At 37.0% G+C, this 24,203-nt stretch overlaps 1 protein-coding gene across 1 annotated transcript in view; it reads right to left on the bottom strand.

The window, feature by feature from the left end:
- Positions 1–24,203, bottom strand: part of LOC150096575 (gamma-soluble NSF attachment protein-like) — a 130,381-nt gene that overhangs the window by 71,376 nt on the left and 34,802 nt on the right. The window contains exon 3 of the mRNA XM_090407841.1: positions 4,442–4,526. Within this exon, the coding sequence (XP_090263967.1) occupies positions 4,442–4,526 (85 nt within the window). The remainder of the gene's footprint in view (positions 1–4,441; positions 4,527–24,203) is intronic.

The raw sequence follows: 24,203 nt of genomic DNA, 5'->3' as shown, positions 1-24,203 counted from the left end.
CTCCTTCCCATTAGTGATATGATTACAGTTGTTTTTCCAAATGAATAATAGCACTAATTTTAACTGAATTTAGGCTTTCTCCCCCATTTCATTCAAAAATCTCCAACCACTATCCAAGCACTGGTTCTTCAACAAGTATGCCAAGGAAGCAAAAAAAAAAAATAATAATCTCAAGTGGCTTGAGACTAATGTTTAAACTTCACAATCAGTGAACACAAGCTGGAAAAACACCAATCCTCAAGCCCTTTGGTATTAACCAGGGATACTAGGTTCCACTTCTTTCATTCCATGTTATCACCTTTCTCTCTCTCACCCGGATATTATATCAGTTATACCATTATCTATAACATCATTTGTCTTCCAACTCCAAGTAGATGACCAGGTCTTGGATACTAAGTCTAATATTTCTGATTGTATCCACCCAGTTGTACTCTAGAATTAACACCCCCATATTACAAAAACTTCCATTTTTTCCCCCTATTTATCCAGCAATCTACCCTATAGCAGAGAAAATTCAGTCCATTGTAAATATAAGTTGATAACAGTCAGCCATCAACATACACCCTCTGTCCAAAAAGGAACTGAACTTTTGATAGAAAATAAAACACAGGCCAATTATAATTATTCAAATCATTTATTTCAATCAATATACTCTCCCTCAGCTTCGACACAGCATTTGGCATGGTCAATTAATTCGTTAAATGAGTTTTTTTATATTGGTTTTTGGGATACTGTTGAGGGTCGTGGTTACTGCCGCTTGAACATTTTCGATGGTGTCATATCACTTTCCTTTCATCGGCAAATGAAGTCAGGGGGAGAGAAAGAAGGGCACAGGGTGCTAAATCAGGTGAATACGGCGAGTGATCCAACACACAAACTTGGTTTTTGCTCAAAAATTGTCTCACAATGTTCGAATGATGAGATGGTGCATTATCATGCAAAAGCGACCAACTGCTTGTATCACGATATTCATGCCATATGCGACGAATTCTCACTATCAATCGCCTCAAAATTTCGAGATAAAACTCACCACTGACCGTTTGGCCAGGTGAAATGAATTCTTTGTGGATAATGCCCTTGGAATAGTAGAAACAAATCAGCGTTGTCTTTACTTTTGACTTCTCCAAGCGACTTTTTTTTTTTCAGATGCCCCTCTTCTGGTGGTCTCCACTCAGCACTCTGGCATTTGTTTAGTGCTCATACTCAAAACACCAGTTTCAATACCAGTAATGATCGTTTCAAGGAAGTTTAAGTCCTTATGAGAGGCTTTAATGAAGTCCTTGCAGTGTTCAATTCAATACGTTTTTTTTTGGTCGTCAGTCAACGTGTGGGGAACAAATCGCGAATTTAATTTATAAAAGTCCAAACTCTCAGTCAAAATGTGGTGCCCAGTTGATTTTGAAATCCCCAATTCATCTTCAATCATTCTCACGGACAATTTCGTGTTTTCTTTGATGAAATCACGCCTTTTGGATGTTAACTTTGCTCAGTCCAGTTTTTGGACAGCCCGGATTTTCGTAGACCTCAAGCATCTCATGACCACTTTAAAATTGCTTAAACCACTCGTAAACTTGAGTACGGGATAAGCATTCATCACCGTATGCTTTTTGAAGCATTTGATACGTTTCGGTAAAACGTTTACCGAGTTTAACACAAAAGTCAATCGCAGTTCTCTGTTTGAAACTAATTTCCCGACTGTTCGTCAAAACACAGTCATTCTTGGCACTATAACTCGGCTTCTAATGAAACAAATGTCATAAACAGTTGACACAAAAGTAATGAAGGTTGCCACTTTCGACAACAAAAAAAAAGATACAAGTGGTGCCACTAATTTCTTCTATTTTCGAAAAGTTCGGTTTCTTTTTGGACAGACAGCCTGCACTTCAATTCTCTAAAAAATCATAGTGAAGTTCATTAACAGCCAAGTTCTCTATCATGGATGCCCATCAACTAATTAGCAATACGGATTCTGTCAGACTCAGTCCACAGCTGTTATTCAAACCATCACCACTCAATCTTCAGATACAAACCACAGGAAGGTTGCGAAAGCTAATGTTGATGGTCTTGACATTTCCAGCGCATCAGATGGTCTGGCACAGAGGTTTGCTCATTAAACTATTTTATGGTCTTCTACCCTTTGCAAATGGGTCAGTTTCCTTTCTGGTCATTCACTATGTGTCATGATGATATCTTCAGATTTCCCAATGCTGAAGTATCCTAGTGATCACTGACTACAAATCCTATCCATTACTTTCTGATGACAATACACTATTCCTCTTCTTCATTTAACAAATTCTGTAGTGCACAATCTATGCTTAGAGATCTTCTATAACCAGTGGTGAGCTATGGAAATTTTAACAACGGGCTGGCATCGTCGAGCAAAAAAAAAGCCATATTTCACACAAAAACTTTTATTAATATAGCTTGTGTACAAATGCCAATCAAAAAGTATGAGGGGACAATCAACCTGTAAAGGCTATCATTTTTAAACAAATATTTCATGATCTAAACATATTTGCACACAATCATCTGTGTTAATTTATCTTACACAAGAAAAACATTTTTTAACTATCAAAATACAGTCATACCCCGAAGTTACACGATAGGTGGGACCAACAAAAAGCGCGTAAGTCGAATTTGCATGACTCGGGTATAATTTTGCATACAAACATACAAAATATTAGTTAATTGGGACAAAGTTTACAAAAACACCTATATTTTTTAAGAAATATAATCATAATTGTAGGTTTTTGTACATAAAAAAAAAAGAAAGTTATTTCGATGTCAATGGTTTCATAAAATCTAACAGATTCGACTGACGGCATAATGTCTTTTTCTTGTCACGCAAAATTTCTTCGTAGCAAGCTGATGATTTTTTTTTATTCCTTACCTTGTGGCTAAAATTCTTTCCTCGTTAGAATCTATGTCCTCCAAAATCTGTAAACCTTTCTTTCATGATTGTTCGAAAACCACATGTACATAATTTTTATAGTTTGTGGATTCCTGTAGATCAAACTTCTTTGATCAAATTTTCATTCTGCCTTCAAAATCATTAATAATGTTGAGTTTTGTTTCCAAAGTCAATGTTTTTCTTTTCTTGCTAGCTGTAGAGGAATCTGACTTGCTTCCTTTGGACAACATTATTATTTTTTATGTGATAAAATTTTTATCAAGAACATAACATTAAATAATCGCAAGGTTTGTAAACTATAAAAATTGTGTATGAATGGAGACTGCACCAAATACGTCAGTGCTTGTTCACAGCATGTGCAACACTGGCGAATGCAGCTGGGGCCAGAAAGAGACGACTAGGGGTGAGGCATGAAGCGGGACGGGAATACGTACATATATGAAATCACGTAATTACGGATTCGCGTAAGTCGGGGTATGACTGTATAATAAGAATAAAATCTTTTATAATCGGACATATGCAATAGTTCACATTTTTTATAAACAAAATAAATTTGTTTTGTTTGCAATAGAAGTTTTTACGACAAACAATCTATAAATAATAAATAAATATTATATAAACACAATAATATTGAAATACATTATACTGTATTTCTCTTTTGTTTTTATACTTCAAGTTATAATCAACGGTTTTACCATATGATTGGCTACCAGAAGGGTTAAGATAGCGCATGCGCTTATTTTATTTTCAAACTTGGGCGCATTCGTTATAGAAGAGTTGAAACAATAATTCCAAATAATCTATACACTGCGAATAGACTAATGTTTGTTAGGCTGCCGTATGAGTTTGTCAATTAATATATTTCAAAAAATTATGTTTGTTTTTATCTTTTGAAAAAATAAAAAAGTAAACAAGAAGAACAAGGGGTTCTCAAATTTGAGAAAAATTTAACAAAGGGCTTGCACGAGCCCCTTATAGCTCACCACTGTCTATAACCAATGTAAACTTATTTACATTGGCCAGCTATTGCTGATTGCCTACCAATGGAGACTGAACTTCCCCCTCAGTCTCCAAAAAATTATATAGCCTAAAACAGTCTTGCCTAATCCCTGTATGGAAATAGAGGCATCAGTTATTTTTTCTTTAATTTATTTCTGTCATTATAAGTCAATTTACAATGGAATAAGGGGCACAGTACTATAAGATACTACTAATGGTAAGAAGTTTTAAGGTGATTAAGACCACCAGCTGAATATCAATAGGTCATTGGCTATTGAGAGCATATGACAACTATGAAATACGATTTCATATAGACAAATGATGCAGTTAAAAAGCCATTATAAAAATTTATTGAGCTTTTGACAATTTTTGTGACAAAGTGGTAATTAAAGCTGAAATTCGTATGGACCACATTAAAGAAAAAAAAATTCGCTTCAATCAATCTCCACATGTAAAGATTTATACTAATATATAGATGAATATTTAAGTAAGAGTAATTTAACTTCATAAAAACAAATATTAACAGGATACGAATGATTCTTTGCGTAACATTCAGCAGCCTTCAGAAAACAATCTTTACATTGATCTAGTATTTTGGCTGTTCGAAAGCAAGTGGCTAAAAATAAAAAAATGATACAATTAATGTTAATATATTTATATATGTATATATATAAAAAATACAATTCTATGAAATTATTATTATTACATGACGCCTACAGGAAGTCCAGACTCATCGTCGAGGGAGGGCACCAACCTCTATAACTCCATCTCTACCAACTACAGCAAACCTCATCTTCTACACCAACGCCATCTACTGCCCACCACCACTAGTATTTTCACAGACAATAAAAACATCCATGTCCATGGCAGGATTCGAACCCACAGCCTTTTGGTAGGAGAGCGGATACACTAACCACTCGGCCAACCAGGTCAGCAAATTAACCCTTAAGCAAACTGCACCTGTTTGTCACGTGATGTCTCCAAATGTTCTACGCTACAGAGTAGAACATTTGGAGACATCACACGTGACATCTCTGTATTTTTCACAGTTGCATTCATTACCTTTTTAACATACTGGAATGATAAGTGCCTTATTCCAACTTTCTTGAATTTTTCCTTGCTGCCAGATATTGTTAAATAAAAGTTGTTTGCATAGGATGCCCGCATATTTAATAAGTTCTATATTTATTCCATCTTCTCCAGGGGATTTTCCTGATTTGCTTTCCTGTATTACTTGTAATGTTATTTCTTCCACTGTATAGTTAGTAGTTATATTATCTGGTATTCTGATAGTAAGTGAATGATTCGTAACAGCAAACAGTTCAACTTCCCTTCCAGGTTAATGTCACTGTGTTGTTAAAGAATGACTTCTGTTTCCACTACTATTAACAGTAAATTCTTAAACTATAGGTTGCTGATGTGCACTGAAGAAACGACAGAATATTATTATTTATTTCGTGACATCTCCAAAAGAAAGAATTCCCTTCCAGTTTGGTTTGTGAAGTTAGAAAACAAAAACCAGTCAGAATTAGAAATGTTGAAGTCTCCAAGAAAGATTATCTCACTGTTTGTTTATGATCAGCTTTCAGAAATAAATAATCAGTGGTAGCAAATGAAGGCAGTGAAGTGTAAGGCAAGGAAATCCTGAGCCAGAGTAGATCATGGAGGAGAAATTTCGGGTTTGGTAATCTTTTGCATGATATGTAAAACCTGATAAAAGCAAATGCTCTGTTTTCTTGTGAAGGAGTCGTGTGTGTGTGTGTACTTAGGAAAGCTGAGGATGTCAGTAAAGGGTCAGTAAAGAATAATATATTAGTTGTTGTTTTTTTTAATTTAATTTAATCAATTTTTTTTTTTACTACTTTTCACCCACAAGTTCATGTCACTTCCTTCAGTGAGAGAAGATATGCTTATAATGTAGCAATATTGTCACTATCTCTAGTAGAGGAGGAAACAGGTTAATGTTACTGTGTTGTTAAAGAATGATTTCTGTTTCCACTACTATTAACAGTAAATTCCTAAATTATAGGTTGCTGATGTGCACTGAAGAAACTACACATTATTATTATTTATTTTGTGACATCTCCAAGGACTCGAGGGGAAAAAAAAATTGACCTTTTTTGTTGCTAAAGGAATGTATAATTGCTGTTACCTATTACTTAAACTAACGAATTTATTTAATTAAATAAATTTGTTTATTTTTTTTGTTTTGACATAATTAATTTCAGTTATTTTATGGTATCTAGTTGGCAAGCTTAGATGTTGGTATTATTCATAACTCATTTTAATTTTTAATGGTATTCAATACCAAACAAAAACTAAATTATAAAAGGATGTTTATTAACTGGGTTATATTTTCAGCATAATCAGAGCAAAACACCATGTTACAGTTTACATGTAACAATGAGCAAGTGAAACAATTCAAATTGTAACAGATAAAGATATCTGAAGTCATAATTTGACACTCTCTAATGCTGATTAAAAGAAGTATTACAGATGAGTTGAAGTTGATCTTAAAATGACAGTCTCCCAAATTTTTGGCAGATTAATGCAACCATAATTATTCAAGTTAGAATACTTCATAGCCATTGTCAATTATTAAAAGCCTTTCTGACCTGTAATGACTTCTATATAGCATATTGGTTTTCTTCCATCTAATTCTGTGTGAAGAGAACTAAAGCATAGTCTGCTGGTCCTAACAGGCAGACTATGACACGGAACCAAACCAGGTAGTAACGAACCTGGAGGCTTCCCGATCAGCTAGCAAAAAATCCTGCAATCACATATATCGGCAGTTCATGAGTGAAGGGACACCAAATACTGTGGCTGCAGAGGAAATTGTCGAGGCCATGTAGGGAGACAGGAGACTGACACCCCTCTGTGTGGACAGTATGTTTGTGAGTTTGTCAACTCTCACTGCATGCCTCACTTCCTGTTTATCTCTTCCTCACCAAACACCATGAACTATAACTGAAAGAAATGTTTTACTGCATATCTCAAAAATTCTCCCACACAAAATAGTTCAAAAAACCAACCAAAAAAAATCATAAAAGGCAACAGAAATCCAACCAAACAACCCACCTACACTAATTCTTACAAAAAAAAGATTTCCACATCCACTTCAACATTTGTGGCCTAAAGAGCAATATAAATGATGTGCACTACCACCTACAGTCATCTAAAACTAGAACTACTATTCCTTTCCAATCTCCAACTGGCAACCTCAACAGCCACTGTATACTGCAACTGCCCAAACTACACTTACACAACTCTTTCTGCCACAAAGCTGCCACTTGTGAATTCGTGAGAACTGACATACCATGCCAGACTGCAAATCCTTGAATCCCTCACTATTTGATATGCTTTGGCTCAAAATTTCTCTACTAAATCAACCTGCCCTTTTCATATGCTCCCTCTATCACTCTCCAAACTCTGTCACCACTCTGATTTCTTCGACTTAATCTCTCTCTAAAGCGCTACTTTCTGCAGTTTAAGTACTCCCATAGTGAGGTCATCCTTCTTGGAGACTTCAATGTCCACAACTCATATTGGCTCCCCTTCTCCAGTTTCACCAATCGAGCAAGTAGGGATGCTGAAGTGTTTGCCATCAATAATGATCTATCTCGGATCATCAGTCTTCCCACCAGAATACCAGACAACCCCCTCCAATCTGTCAGCACACTTGACCTCTTCCTAACAAGCTCCACTTACTGGTATACCATGGTTGTGGGTTCTCCTCTTGGAAACTCAGACAACAACCTCACATAAGTCTCTTTCGCTGTGGAATAACCTACACCCACCAGTTCACAGTCCCGTGTCCTTTGGCACTACAAGGGTGCCAACTGGGAGGACCTCCACGACTTTTATTCCTCCTTTCCATGATCCGACTACTGCTTCAGTTCTTCTGATCCAAACACCTGCTCAGACCAAATAACAGAAATCATCAACACAAGAATGAAGGCTTTCATCCCCTATTCCAGTCTAAACTCTCAGCCACCATCCAAGCCTTGGTTCACAATGCTGCAAAAGAAAAAAAAAAAAAAAACTCTGCTTACCACAACTGGCTCAAGACCAAAACTCCAGCTGCCCTCTCTGTCTATAAATGCAACCCACAACAGTTGTAAAAGAATCATCACCAAGTCCAAGTCAGACTTTGAAGGGCCAAATGCTGCAAACTTGCTTCCTGGCAGTCACTCCTCCTTCTGGTCCCTTGCCAAGGGCACAACTTGTCCACCCAGGTTTCCACCACTCTCACCAAAAAACAAGGTCAACTTACCTGCATCACTCTTCTCTCCAATTCCTGCACTGATGACCTAGGCAAAGTTGCCTCCACTCCACAAATGGATCCCTTCATGTCTTCTATAGTCTTCCGACAGAAGGAAATCCAAAGAATCCTTAACAACCTGAATACAAACAAGGCATCTGGTCCTGATGGTATCCCACCTATTGTGTTAACAATTTGTGCTCCAGATCTAACACCTATCCTGTATTGCCTCTTCAATTCTATCCTACAACATGAAAACGGATTCACATCCAGCCCATCCCAAAGAAAGGTGATAAAAGTCAACCAACGAACTACTATTCAATTGCCCTCACTTCTCTCAAAAATTATGGAGAAGGTACCAACAGAGACATACCAACTAATCAGTGACCAGCAGTATGGATTTTGCCACTCATGATAGCTGATCTTGCTTTCACCACCCACCTATGGACTCAAGCCATGGATAAATTTGGAGAAACTGGCACGGTTGTCCTCGACATTTCAAAAGCATTTGATTGGGTTTGGCAGAGGGGACTAATCACCAAACTACCATCTTATGGTCTGCCTTCCCGACTCTGCAACTAGATAGCCAACTTTCTCACTGGTTGTTTACTATGTGTCATGATAGACGGCTTACTCTCCTCAGATTTCCCCACCAATGCAGGAGTACTCCAGGACTCTGTTCTTTCACCCACTCTTCCACTTGTATATAAATGACCTGCTCTCACAGACTCCCAATCCTATCCATGGCTTTGCTGATAACAGTACATTCCATTCCTCCTTTTCATTCGATAAACCTGTTAGTGCTCAAGTATTAAAGTCAAGATCTACCACAGCCAGGGACCTGAACTCAGATCTCCTAGCTATATCCCAGCAGGATAAGGACAACAATCTTGTAAACTTCAATGCCACCAAAACTCAGTTCTGTCTGATCGCTCTCACATCCCTCCCCCTTACTTTTAGTAATACTGAGATATCCAAAAAAGATCAGATTTCTCTTCTTGGACTGATTTGCACCTCCAATCTTTCCTGGCACAACCACATTTCAACAGCTTCTGCAGCTGCCAATGTTCAAATATGAAGAATTGGAAGATTTACAGTGGAATGCATAATTCAGAAGGTCAAATAACAACTACAGCAGAATTGTCATAGTGTCCATTTTTTAAAAAAGGAAAATAAAACAATGTGAGAAGAACTATAGAGTAAAGATTTATGCAAGCCCACTTGAAAATACACCAAAAAAATTATGAGCAAGAAAACTCATTAAAAACTGCTAAATTCAGGCCAAACTGGGGTTGTCAAGATGAATGTTTTAAGACAAACAATTAAGAAGTCATGAAATAAATCTATATTTGAGTTTTGTAGATCTGAACATGTCACATGACAAGGTTCTATCATGTCATAAAATGATGAAGAAAATAGAAAACCCCACCATCTGTGAGATATGATCAGTGATAAAATTTCTGAATGCCAAAAATGTTTGCCCAGCTGAAATTTATTGGCAAGTTAGTAAAGTGTAAGGAAATAAACTGTGAGTGAAAGAATGGTGAGAAGATGGTGTATGATGTTTACTGAAAGGAAGATGAATGTGCACGACAAAGAATGAACTGACAACCTGCTATTAAATTAGAAGATTTAAGAAAATAGAAGATTCAGCATTTCTGAATAGAGCGCACATTTCTCATTTTTTATTACATGAAACTCTCATGGAACACTTCTCACAACATCAAAATTACTTGCAAGATGAGTCCCAAAAATATTGACTGATGATCACAAATTAAAACATATGGTGGAAATGAACTTTTCGAAATGATATAAAAAGCATAACAAATGTTTTAACCATGTTGAGACCTGAATTTCTCAAGTGACACCAGACAGTAAGCATCAATCAATGGTGGCATAGTGGATTGCAAAGAAATTTAAGCAAATGCTTTCTTCCAGGAAGATCATGTATACAGTGTTGTGAGACAGATGCAGTAATTTTGCTGATTGATTGTATGCCTCAAGGAGCAACAATAAATGCAGGTGTAAATTTACCATAAGACTAAAAAAAATTGTGAAGGTCTACTCAAAACAAAAAGACCTCAGAACTGGAGTTGTTTTGATTCATGACAACATGGTACCCTACATTGCTGCTTAAACAATTAAACTGGGAAGCCTTCAACATTAATCTAGCCTCAAACTTCATCCCAACGACCTCCATTTTTTCACCTCTTGAAGAAACTTAACAGCTCAACAATTCAACAGCAATGAAGGCATGAAATATATAAAGGATTGGGAAAAAACACTAGGAGCAGACTAATTCGATGAAGAAATGGCAAAAACTTAGGTCCCAACATAACAATTCTTACGGTGTATGGGCAAATATGTAGTGAAGTAGCAGACAGTACATATAAACTTGTGAAAACAGGAGGGTGGTCTGAAAAGTTCTCGGCCTTGACCATAGATGGCAACACTATAGCAAGATTTTTTTTAATTTTTTTTTTTAAGTTGGCATATCTGTCATAAACATGCATGTGAAATTGCAAGTCATTCTATCAAGTAGTTTGTTTTATACAGCTGTCTGAAGCAAAAGTGTGTCTGTATCCCTTGAAATTGATAAAATTGAGTATCATGTGGGGGGAGGGGTGCTTAAGGGTCAAAGCTGTATACCTGAGAGGAGACCTCCACACAGCCTTTAAAGGAATGCAGAGAACCAACCAGGGCTTCTGACCTAATGTCCAATCCTCACCTTCTCGTGGTGTACCATGTTGGATATCTACCTGGATACTGAAGGAACGAGGATGGGCTAATAGTTTGGGATTTAGCCGACCAAATTGTATTCTTATTAGCTTAAACCAATATAGAAAATGATGGTACAATATGACAAAATTTCATGCCCCAGTTGTTTTCGACAGGAACCAGGGCGAACAGCGAAAAGTGAGCTACTGGAACAAATCTGGAAACAAACCCCAACTCAACATCACCAGAGTTAAAGATCGGTACTATCAATATAAGAAGCCTGAATGGCAAAGAAATGGAGCTAATAAATGAATTAGATAAGTAACAGTTCGACATAATAGGGGTGACTGAAACAAAAAAGACAAAAACTAGTGAGATCTTTCTGAGCAATAAATACAAAATGTTATATTCAGACAATGACAATCAAGGAAAAGAAGGAGTAGCCACAGTATTCAACACAAAATGTGAGGCTAATCTTCTTGAATGGCAGTCAGTCTCAAGTAGAGTAATGTGGGCAGATATGAGAATGGGGAACTGGACAATGAGACTTATTTGTACCTATGGTTCTACTAAGGTAGAAGTGGAGGAATTTTTTGAGGCTTTAGAAAAAGCAACTAACACAATGAAAAAGGAAAAGTTGGTCCTTGTTGGGGATCTAAATAGCAGAGTAGAAAATGATTGTCAGATATACAAAAATATTTTGGGAAAATTTGGAGAAAAGAGCAAAGCTAATAATAATGGCAAATTCCTGTTGAATTGCTGCTCAGGACATGGACTGGTTATTACTAACACCATGTTCCAACATAAAAATGTGCACAAATTCACATGGTGAGAAGAGGCAAGGAATAAGAAAAGTCTCGTTGACTATGTTATTGTTGATAGTGATGTTTTCTCCTTGGTGCAGGACACCAGAGTGTACATAGGATTTGAAATTGGAAACGATCACTATTTAGTATTGAGCAGGATAAAATTGAATTTCATATTGAAAAGAAAAACATGTAAGCAAGTTTTAAAGCGAATAAAAGTTGAGCAGCTCTCAGATGTGAACTGTAGACAAAATTAGACAAAGATTATTGAAGAAAAAATGAAAGAGTTTGAGAACAGGAACCAAACCTTGGAGATACAGTGGCAAGCCTTGAAGAAAACCCTGATTGATTCAGACAGAGAGGCATGTGGTGAGGTTGTCTGCAAGGATAGAAAAATTAGAACTCCATGGTGGACACAGGAAGTTAAAGAGGCAATGAAGGAAAGAAGAAAGCATATCAAAAGTTCCTGTCAAATAAGTCAGCTTTTGCTCTCTTAAAGAATACAGAGACAAATGTAAGAAAGCGAAACACTGTGTAAAACTAGCTAAACAAAAGTCATGGGAGAACTTGGGAAAGAACATAGAAAATAAATATCAAGAAGGTGGTAAGATATTCTGGAGGTTGTTGAAGCTTAGGAATGGAGGAAAGAGTTCTGTTAAAGGAGTCATCATCAAATTCCTGCCATGTACCCTCAAGGGGTGTACAGGATATGACAGATCTACATGAAAAAAGTTACATCATTACTAACTTCCTATCTACAATTTTCCTCCAAATCAGTCTGTTACTTGTCAAGACTCCAATATTATTAGATCTTATATTTCTATCATCTAAGGCACTTTGTACCGTATCAATCCACCTACATCTTGGTCTTCCTCTGGATCGTTTTGCTAATCTTTCTTCGCCCATTCTGTTTAAGTGATCATACCACCTGAGATTAGCTCTGCTAACGCATTCCTGGATGTTGACAATGTCAAGTTCTTTCCTAATATCCTCATTTTTAATATGATATTGCCATTGATGCCATCTGTTCACGCCTCTAATCTTTCTCAGGACTCTCATATCTGCAGTCTCTAGTCTTTGGGCAAGTGTTTTACTTCTGACCCAGCTCTCCGATCCATCAGTTAAAACTGGTTTGAACACTGTCTTGTATACAGCTAACTTAGTGTTCCGACTAATTTCTCTCTTATTCCATATGAATTTATTCAATTGACTTCCTACCATACCAGCTTTGCTGATTCTGTTGTCTATTTCCATATTTAATTTACCATCTTCACTAAAAATCATGCCTAAGTAGCTGAAATGTTTCACTTATTCCACAGGTTCTCCATTCACAACACAGTTGACATTATCAATGATTCTGCCTATTTTCATTGTCTTTGTCTTTTTATTGCTGACCTTCATACCATATCTATTACAACAGTTACTCAATTTAGTCAGAGAATCTTGCAGACTTGTAGCGGATTTATTTAGAAGTATAACATCATCCGCATAAAGCAAAGAACTGACATTAACATCTTCAATTTTGATATCACGTTTAATACCACTTTCCTTCATAATGTCATCCATATAGATAATAAATAAAAGAGGTATTAATGTACATCCTTGTCTCACACCAGATTTAACATTAAACCATCTTCCTGTACTTCCTTCAATTCTAACTGCTGACTTACAACTCAAATAAAGACTAAGTATTGCTTGATATAATGCCCCACTGACACCATATAACTGTAGCGTATTGAATAGCTTCTCTCTTGGCACCTTGTCATATGCCTTTTCCAAATCGACAAAACTTAAATACAGATCTTTGTTATATTCCCATGCTTTCTCGACTATTTGTCGTAAAGTGAAGATCTGATCCTGACAGCCTCCATTTGGCCTATCCACGTGGACAATTGAGTAGTTGGCGAGAAATATCAGGCAGTAATTTATTCAGGAGTAGTCCAAAATAAAACTTGTGACTAGTGGTGTGTCACCAGATTCTGTGCTTGGACCACTACTGTTTAATTTGTATATTAACGATATACGAAAGGATCTGAGAGGAACTGTTGTTTACCGATGATGCAAAGTTCCATAGACAAATAGTTAATACAGATGACGTTAAAATTTTACAGGATGATTTGAATAGACTTTCAGTCTGGGCAAAAGAGAATGGATGTTAGTTTAATGTGGCAAAGTGTAAGGTTATGTATGCATTTTGGAGTGAAAAGATTACTAGCTGTATACCACATTAGTGGAATTGTACTCCAGGAAATTGATGAAGCCAGAGATTTGGGAGTGTTAGTGGATCATCACCATCAAATTCCTGATATATACCCTCAAGGGGTGTACAGCATATGATAGTACTACATGAAAAATTACATCATTACTAACTTCCTATCTACAATTTTCCTCCAAATCAGTCTGTTACCTGTCAAGAGTTCAACATTATCAGTTCTTATATTTCCATCTTCTAAGGCACTTTTTACTGAATCAATCCACCTATATCTTGGTCTTCCTCTGGGTCTTTTTCCTACCAACCTGGCAAAGAACATGTGTTTTGCTAATCTTTCCTCTCCCATTCTGTTTAAGTGACCATACCACCTGAGATTAGCTGAAATGTTTCACTTGTTCCACAGGTTCTCCATTCACAACACAGTTGACATTTTCAATGATTCTGCCTATTTTCATTGTCTTTGTCTCTTTATTGCTGACCTTCATACCATATCTATTACAACGGCTATTCAATTTAGTCAGAGAATCTTGCAGCCTTGTAGCGGATTTATTTAGAAGTATAACATCATCCGCATAAAGCAAAGATCTGACATTAACATCTCCAATTTTGATATCAGGTTTAATACCACTTTCCTTCATAATGTGATCCATATATCATGAATAGCAGAGGGTATAAAGTACATCCTTGTCTGACAACAGCTTTAACATTAAACCACTTTCCTGTACATCCTTCAATTCTAACTGCTGACTTACATCTCAAATAAAGACTAAGTATTGCTTGATGTAATGCCTCATTCACAATATATAACCTTAGCATTTCGAATAGCTCCTCCACCTTGCCATATGCCTTTTGCAGGGATACAAAACTTAAATTCAGATCTTTGTTATATTCCCATGATTTCTCAACTAGCTGTCGTAAAATGAAAATTTGATCCTGAGATCCTCTATTTGGCCTGAATCCAGCTTGTTCTTCGCCAAGCTTCTCTTCCACAATTCTTCTCAACCGTTTCTCAAGTATACTTGCATAGATCTTCCCAGAAACACTCAGTAGGGAAATACCTCTGTAATTCTCGCATTCAGTTTTATTTCCCTTTTTATATATGGGTACTATGAGAGCTCTACTCCAATCATCGGGAATTCGTCCCTCTGTTGGCTTTCTGAACTATGCAGTGCAGCCACTGTAAGACTTTTATACCTCCATACTTGAGCATTTCTGGTCAAATATCATCTACTCCTCTGCCTTTCCACATTTCAGGCTTTTGATGGCTTTCTCTACTTCAAGTACGGGTATGCATTCCTGAATGCATGCCTGGGCAGTGTTTTTTACCACTGTGCTGTCATCACTGCTTATTTCACCAAGCAATTTTTCAAAGTAATTACTCCATACTTCAAGGATATCTTTACCTCCTGTTTTCATGTTACCTTTATCATCTCTAATTCCTTATACAGCACTCTTTCCTCCATTTCTGAGCTTCTTCAACAACCTCCAGAATGTCTTGCCACCTTCTTGATATTTATTTTCTATGTTCTTACCAAAGTCCTCCCATGACTTTTGTTTAGCTAGTTTTACACAGTGTTTCGCATTCTTGCATTTGTCTCTGTATTCTCTAAGAGCACAAGCTGACTTATTTGACAGGAACTTTTGATATGCTTTTTTCTTTTCTTTCACTGCCTCTTTAACTTCCTGTGTCCACCAGTGAGTTGATTTTTCTATCTTTACAGACAACCTCACCACATGCCTCTCTGGCTGAACCAATCAAGTTTTTTTTCAAGGCTTGCCACTGAATCTCCAAGGTTTGGTTTCTGTTCTCAAACTCTTTCATTTGTTCTCCAATTATGTTTGTGTATTTTAGTCTACAGTTCACATCTAAGAACTGCTCAACTTTTACTCACTTTAAAACTTTCTTACATGTTCTTCTTTTCAGTATGAAATTCAATTTTATCCTGCTCAAGACTAAATAGTGATCACTTCCAATTTCAAATCCTCTGTACACTCTGGTGTCCTGCACCAAGGAGAAAACATCACTATCAATAACAACATAGTCAATGAGATTTTTCTTATTCCTTGCCTCTTCTCTCCATGTGAATTTGTGCACATTTTTATGTTGGAACATGGTGTTAGTAATAATCAATCCATGTCCTGAACAGAAACCCAACAAGTATTTGCCATTATTATTAGCTTTGCTCTTTACTCCAAATTCTCCCAAAATATTTTTGTATGTCTGACAATCATTTTCTACTCTGTTATTTAGATCTCGGATAAACTTTTTCATTGTGTCAGTTGCTTTCTTTAAAGCCTCAAAAAATTCCTTTACTTTTACCTTAGTAGAAGCTTCTGTGGGACCATAGGCACAAAGTCCAGTTCCCCATTCTGATATTTGCCCACTACACTTTACTTCAGACTGCCTGCCATTCAAGAAGATTAGGATCATATTTAGTGTTGAATACTACGGCTACGCCTTCTTTTCCTTGATTGTCATTACCTGAATATAACAACATTTTATTTATTGCTCAGAAAGATCTCACCAGTTTTTGTCTTTTTTGTTTCAGTTACCCCTATTATGTCGATCTGGTACTTATCCAATTCCTCAGCTGGCTCCATTTCTTTGCAATTCAGGCTTCTTCTGTTAGTGGACATACAAAAATATTTTGGGAAAATTTGGAGAAAAGAGCAAAGCTAATAATAATGGCAAATATCTGTTGGATTTCTGCTCAGGACATGGACTGGTTATTACTAACACCATGTTCCAACATAAAAATGTGCACAAATTCACATGGAGAGAAGAGGCTAGGAATAAGAAAAGTCTCATTGACTGACTATGTTATTGTTGATAGTGATGTTTTCTCCCTGGTGCAGGACACCAGAGTGTACAGAGGATTTGAAATTGGAAGTGATCACTATTTAGTCTTGAGCAGGATAAAATTGAATTTCATATTGAAAAGAATAACATGTAAGAAAGTTTTAAAGCGAATAAAAGTTGAGCAGCTCTCAAATGTGAACTGTAGACTAAAATACAGAAATATTATTGAAAAGAAAATGAAAGACTTTGAGAACAGGAATCAAACATTGGAGATTCAGTGGCAAACTCTGAAGAAAACATTGATTGATTCTGCCAGAGAGGCATGTGGTGAGGTTGTGTGCAAGGATAAAAAAATTAGAACTCCCTGGTGGACACAGGAAGTTAAAGAGGCAGTGAAGGAAAAGAAGAAAGCATATCAAAAGTTCCTGGCAAATAAGTCAGCTTTTACTCTTACAGAATACAGAGACAAATGTAAGAAAACTAAACAGTGTGTAAAACTAGCTAAACAAAAGTCATGGGAGGACTTTGGCAAGAATATAGAAAATAAATATCAAGAAGGTGGCAAAATATTCTGGAGGTTGTTGAAGAAGCTTAGGAATGGAGGAAAGAGTGCTGTAAAAGGAGTTAGAGATGATAAAGGTGACATGAAAACAGGAGAAAAAGATATCCTTGAAGTATGGAGTAATTACTTTGAAAGACTGCTAAATGAAACAAGCAGTGATGACAGCACAGTGATAAAAAACACTGACCAGGCATGCAGTCAGGAATACATATCCATACTTGAAGTAGAAAAAGCCATCAAAGGCTTGAAATGTGGAAAGGCAGCAGGAGTAGATGATATTCGACCAGAAATGCTGAAGTATGGTGGTATAAAAGTCTTATAGTGGCTGCTCTGCATAGTTCAGAAAGCCTGGACAGAGGGACGAATTCCCGATGATTGGAGTAGAGCTCTCATAGTACCCATATATAAAAAGGGAAATAAAACTGAATGTGAGAATTACAGAGGTATTTCCCTACTGAGTGTTCCTGGCAAGATCTATGCATGTATACTTGAGAAACGGTTGAGAAGAATTGTGGAAGAAAAGCTTGGTGAAGAACAAGCTGGATTCAGGCCAAATAGAGGCTGTTAGGATCAGATCTTCACTTTACGACAAATAGTCGAGAAAGCATGGGAATACAACAAAGATCTGTATTTAAGTTTTGTCGATTTGGAAAAGGCATATGACAAGATGCCAAGAGAGAAGCTATTCAATACACTGCAGTTATATGGTGTCAATGGGGCATTATATCAAGCAATACTTAGTCTTTATTTGAGTTGTAAGTCAGCAGTTAGAATTGAAGGAAGTACAGGAAGATGGTTTAATGTTAAATCTGGTGTGAGACAAGGATGTACATTATCCCCTCTGTCATTCATTATCTATATGGATCACATTATGAAGGAATGTGGTATTAAACCTGATATCAAAATTGGAGATGTTAATGTCAGCTTTTTGCTTTATGCGGATGATGTTATACTTCTAAATAAATCCGCTACAAGTCTGCAAGATTCTCTGACTAAATTGAATAGCTGTTGTAATAGATATGGTATGAAGGTCAGCAATAAAAAGACAAAGACAATGAAAATAGGCAGAATCATTGAAAATGTCAACTGTGTTGTGAATGGAGAACCTGTGGAACAAGTAAAACATTTCAGCTACTTAGGCATGATTTTTAGTGTAGATGGTAAATTAAATATAGAAATAGACAACAGAATCAGCAAAGCTGGTATTGTGGGAAGTCAATTGAATAAATTCATACGGAATAAGAAAGAAATTAGTTGGAACACTAAATTAGCTGTATATAAGATAGTGTTCAAACCAGTTTTAACTTATGGATCTGAGAGCTGGGTCAGAAGTAAAACACTTGACCAAAGACTAGAGACCGCAGATATGAGAGTCCTGAGAAAGATTAGAGGCGTGAACAGATGGCATCAATGGCAATATCATATTAAAAATGAGGATATTACGAAAGAACTTGACATTGTCAGCATCCAGGAATGCGTTAGCAGAGCTAATCTCAGGTGGTATGGTCACTTAAATAGAATGGGAGAGGAAAGATTAGCAAAACAAGTGTTCTCTGCCAGGTTGGCAGGAAAACGACCCAGAGGAAGACCAAGATATAGGTGGATTGATATGGTACAAAGTGCCTTAGACGATAGAAATATAAGATCTGAAAATGTTGGAGTCTTGACAAGTAACAGACTGATTTGGAGGAAAATTGTAGATAGGAAGTTAGTAATGATGTAATTTTTTTCATGTAGTACTGTCATATCCTGTACACCCCTTGAGGGTACATGGCAGGAATTTGATAATGATGATGATATGTTAGTGGATAGGGAGTTAAAATTTATGGGATACATAGCAAAAGTGGCTAAGCAGCTCATCAGATTAACTGATTAGTAAAGAATACTTTCATGAGCAGAGACAAGCAGGTTATTGTTCCTCTTTATTGAGACTTGATAAGAGCCCTTCTTGACTACTGTGCGCAGATCTGGATGCTATGGTTTATTGGTGATGAGGAAGAGGTAGAGAGGATTCAGAGGCGAGTGACCAAGATGGTAGTGACTCTCGAGAACAGGTTGAAGATTTGTGGGTTACAGAAACTGTTTGATAGGTGGAAAAGAGGTGATATGATTGAGACATACAAATTACTGAAGGGTTTTTACAAGATTAATTCAGAGGAAATTTTTCAGAACAGGTGTGTTGGTGGAAGAACTAGGGGGCCATCCATGGAAACTGAGTAAGAGTGTGGTTAGCAAGGGTATTAGAACTAGTTTATTTGCTTGGAGAGTAGTGAATGAGTGGAATAGGTTGCTAGAGTTTGTCGTGTTTGCCATGACTGTGAATGAGCTCAAAGCAAAGCATGATAGATACTGCACAAATGTTGGATAATCCTTGACATGATGTTTAGGGCCTCCCTTGATGAGTCTAAGGACTCCTTGGTGTAGCCCATAATAATAATAATATCTATAAAGATTCTTCTTCTATCTTTCTCACCACAGGAGACATAAGGAGCACTGTTCCTGATATAGTAGATGATTTACTTTAGTCATTATGAAAGAGTTGAAGGAGAATAATGATGACAAGACGTCACTAAGAGGTCACTTAAGGGTCAAATCTGGATAAATGGGAAGAAACCTCCACACAGCCATTTAAGAAATGTGTGGAACTAGCAGGGGCTTCGAAACTAATACCAGCCTTAGTTTCTAAAGTTCCTAGCATTAGTTTCTTGAAACTAATGCTAGCCTTCAAAACTTATCCTAGCCTTTTTGTGTTGCACTCCATTAGACGGTATCTCATTATCATCAAATTCCTGCCATGTACCCTCAAGGAGTGTACAGGATATGATAGTACTACATGAAAAAAATTACATCATTACTACCTTCCTATCTACAATTTTCCTCCAAATCAGTCTGTTACTTGTCAAGACTCCAACGTTATTAGATCTTATATTTCTATCGTCTAAGACACTTTGTACTGTATCAATCCACCTATATCTTGGTCTTCCTCTGGGTCGTTTTGCTGCCAACCTGGCAGAGAACACTTGTTTTGCTAATCTTTCCTGGATAATAACAAATAAGGATGGGCAGGCAATTTGAGATTTGTTTTATCCTCACATTTGTGTGTTGCACCTCCCCCCCCCCCATTAGAAAGTATCTATCCAGATATAACAAATAAGGATGGGCTGACAATTTGGGATTTAGCCAACCAAATTCTATCCTTAAAGGCTTAGACCAAAATAAAATCATTTTATTTTGGTGCGTATGTTTTTTTCAGGTAGCCAGAGAGAACAATGAGAAGCCAGATACCGGAACAAACTCCAACTTGACATCAGCAGAGTTCAAGCTTGAAAACATCAACATAATAAGTATTGAACTAAAATACATTGAACTAACAGAAGAACTCAAAATAAGAAGATACATATGCTACTGAAGCAAAGAAGTCAAAAACAGACAAGATTCTTCCAAGCAAGATATATAATGTTATATTCAGGCAATAATATTCAGGGAAAGTAAAGGGAAGCTATAGTATTCAACACTAAATATGAGAAATATTCTTGATCGTCAGGCAATAACGTGGAGTAACGTGGGCAAATAACAGCTGACACAAAAAAAGTTGGTCATTGCTGGAGATCTGTACAGCAGAGTTGAAATGATTACTAGACAAATAGAAATGCTTCGGAAAAATTGAATGAAAGAGTAAAGCTAATAATAGTCATAAGCACCTGCTGAATTCATGTTCAGGACATGGACTAGTTATTAATAACACAAAGTTCCAACAAAAATGTGCAAAAATTCACATGAAGGAAAGACATGATAAATAAAATCTCAATGACTGTTATTGTTGATAGCAATATCATCATCACAGTGGTTCAGATAAAAGGTATATAAAGGACCTGAAAAAGTGATTATATTTAGCTTTTAAAAGAATAAAATTGAATATCATACTGAAAATAAAAGTGTGTAAGAAAGTTTTAAAAAGAATTAACGTTGCTTTCAGAGGTAAACTATAGACTCAAATACACAAATATTATACAAGAAAAAATAAAAACGTGGAAAGAACCAAACCTTGGAGATTCAATGGTAGATCCTCAAGAAAACATTAAATGACAGCTAGACAGCCATGCAGTGAAATTTTGTGCAAGGATAGAAAAATCAGAATTTCATAGTGGACTCAGGAAGTTAGAGAGGAAATGAAGGGAAAGAAAAAAACATACTGAAAGTTCTGGCCAGAAAGTCAGCTGAGAGAATACAAAGAAAAATGTAAGTGAAGAGATATGCAAGACTAGACAAACAAGTCATGAGAAGACTTTGGTAAGAACAAAATAGAAATATCAGGAAGGTAACAAAATATTCTCAAAGCTATTGAAAGAGTATATAAAAGGAATCAGTGATCACAAAAGTCATAAAAGCTGAAGATAAAGATGTTCTAGATGCCTGGGGTAATTATTTTGAAAGATTGCTAAATGAAATAAGCAGTAACAACATTGTGACAAAAAACACTCAAGAACAATACAATCAGGAGTACATACCAATACATGGGGTAGAAAAAGCCATCAAAAGCCTGAAATGCATAGTAGATGATATCTGACTATATATATATATATATATATATATACTAGGGTGTTCAACCCCAACGCCTATGGTGGCCACCCCCCCCCCCAAGTTGCGGATGGGTAGCCCAGTTCTCCTTGAATTCTGATGACTTGAATTTTGAAAACTCGAAAGGGGGGTCCACCCCCTGCAGCCCAATCCCCCGAGTTCCAGACTGGTAGGCCGGTTCTCCTTGAATTCTGATGACTCGAATTTTGAAAACTCGAAAGAGTTTCCACCCTTGGCGCATGTGGCATCCCCCCCCCCACGAGTCCCGGAATGGTAGGCTGGTTCTCCTTGAATTCTGATGACTCAAATTTTAACGACTCGAAAGGGGTGGGGTTTCCCTGGTGCCTACTCCTTGAATTCTGATGACTCGAATTTTGAAAAGTCGAAAGAGGGTGTCCGCCCTTGGCGCCTACAGCACCCCCCCCCCCGAGTTCCAGACTGGTAGGCCAGTTCTCCTTGAATTCTGATTAATCGAAATGGGGGTTCCACCCCTGGCGCATACGGCACCCCCCCCGAGTCCTGGACTGGTAGGCCGGTTCTCCTTGAATTCAGATCACTCGAAAGGGGGGGTTCCATCCCCACACACACACGCCACGGCGCCCAACCCCCCTGAGTTCCAGACTGGTAGGCCTTCTCCTTGAATTCTGATGACTCGACACTCAGGGTAGCCCTGAGTTTCAAAATGTTTCAAATAACTTGACAAAAAACGTTACAAAAAAGCTTATCATTTTATATTATAGAGTAGATTATTATTATTATTATTCCTGATACCTCCAAGGAGTCCAAAGACTCATCGCAGGAGGACACCTACAACTGTCTCAACCACTACACCGAACCTCTACTACGAATCATCTTCATCAATGCCATCTACCGTCCACCTCCACCACCACCACAACTAGTATTTTTTGTCTGTAAATTGCATATGTTCATATCAGAGCATAGATATATGCTCTAATATGAAGGTATAAATTAGAGAAATTATAAGTTGCATAGCTGATGTAAATTCCCTTCAGGAAGATTTGAATAGACTTTTGACTTGGACAAATGAGTGGAGTTGTAGTTTTAATATTAATAAGTGCAAGGTGTTGCATTTTGAAGTACAGAAATATAAGGCTCTATACTATATTGACAGTGCTATGCTGCAGGAAGTGAATGAAATTTGAGATCTGGAAGTGATGATTGACAGGAGACTGAAGTTTAGAGAGCATATTGCAAGTGTTGCAAAGACTGCACATAGTAATGCTGCTATAAGAAGTGTTCTAACATGTAGGGATAAGGAAGTGGTTGTGCCACTGTATAAAGCACAGGTCAGACCACACATGGACTATTGTGTTCAAATTTGGTCACCTGGTTTTCAATGTGATGTGGAAACATTGGAGAGGGTTCAGAGCTGAGTGACTAAGACAATATCAGGACTTTAGAATGCTGACTATGGAAAGTGGTTGAAGAAATGTGGATTGCAGAGTTTGGTAGAAAGGAGAAAAAGAGGTGACTTGATAGAAACATTTAAGTTGGTGAGAGGGTTTATCAGATTAATTCAGAGGGGATTATAAGAAGAGTAGAAGGCAAGAGGGAAAGTCCAGGCCAGAGAGGGATCATGGTTGACAGTTGGCGACAATTACAGTTTCTTAGAGGCAGGAGCAGTGGCGGCTTGAAATCGTGGGGGTGCTGCAACTTTTGAAACATACATAGACACTGTAAGTATAGTGAATACGTGTTGGGATAAAATATCAAAATTATGAAAAAAATTTAAAAAAATAATAAACATGAAAAAATATTGTTTATTTTCGATAAAATTATACAGTTTAGTATAATTCAAAATTACTTAAAAATTATTATAACAAATATTATCTCTTTAATTGTAATGTCTAAATATTTAAAAAGATGGAGTAAACACGATAAGCACTATGAACACTCTACTATTGGTGCAAGCAGCATATAAACAATAGTGGAATGCGCGGCGGACAGTGCTGCATTATGCTAATAGCTTGCATCTCACTATAACGTGCATATGCTTGCGCGCGTAGCAATATGACACTGTGGTAAACACAGTGCTGCTAGCGTCCTTCGCCCTCCTAAGTGCTACAAGATGGATTTTTATTATTTTTTATACAAAATAAGAGAAGTGCATAGGATTGTTGATGATAAAATTAAATATTACAAGCAAATATAAATAAATTAATAAATATATTTATATATCAAGAAAAATTGGGGGTGCTGCAGTTCCACAGTGCCCATGCACGAGCCACCCCTGGGCAGGAGTTCAAGCTACTTGAGATGGCAGTCGTCCAGGCATTTTCGGTGAGCCAAAGCAGAGGAGAAAAGGCGATGCAAATTACCCAAAGCAGTTTTG

Source organism: Typopeltis vanoorti, chromosome 18 (assembly GCF_054136105.1).
Source record: "Typopeltis vanoorti isolate ZY-2024b chromosome 18, IOZ_Tvanoo_1.0, whole genome shotgun sequence".
NCBI classification, from domain to species: Eukaryota; Metazoa; Arthropoda; class Arachnida; order Uropygi; family Thelyphonidae; genus Typopeltis; species Typopeltis vanoorti.
Note: the sequence above shows the minus strand (reverse complement) of the source record. Positions and strands in the feature narration are given on the sequence as shown.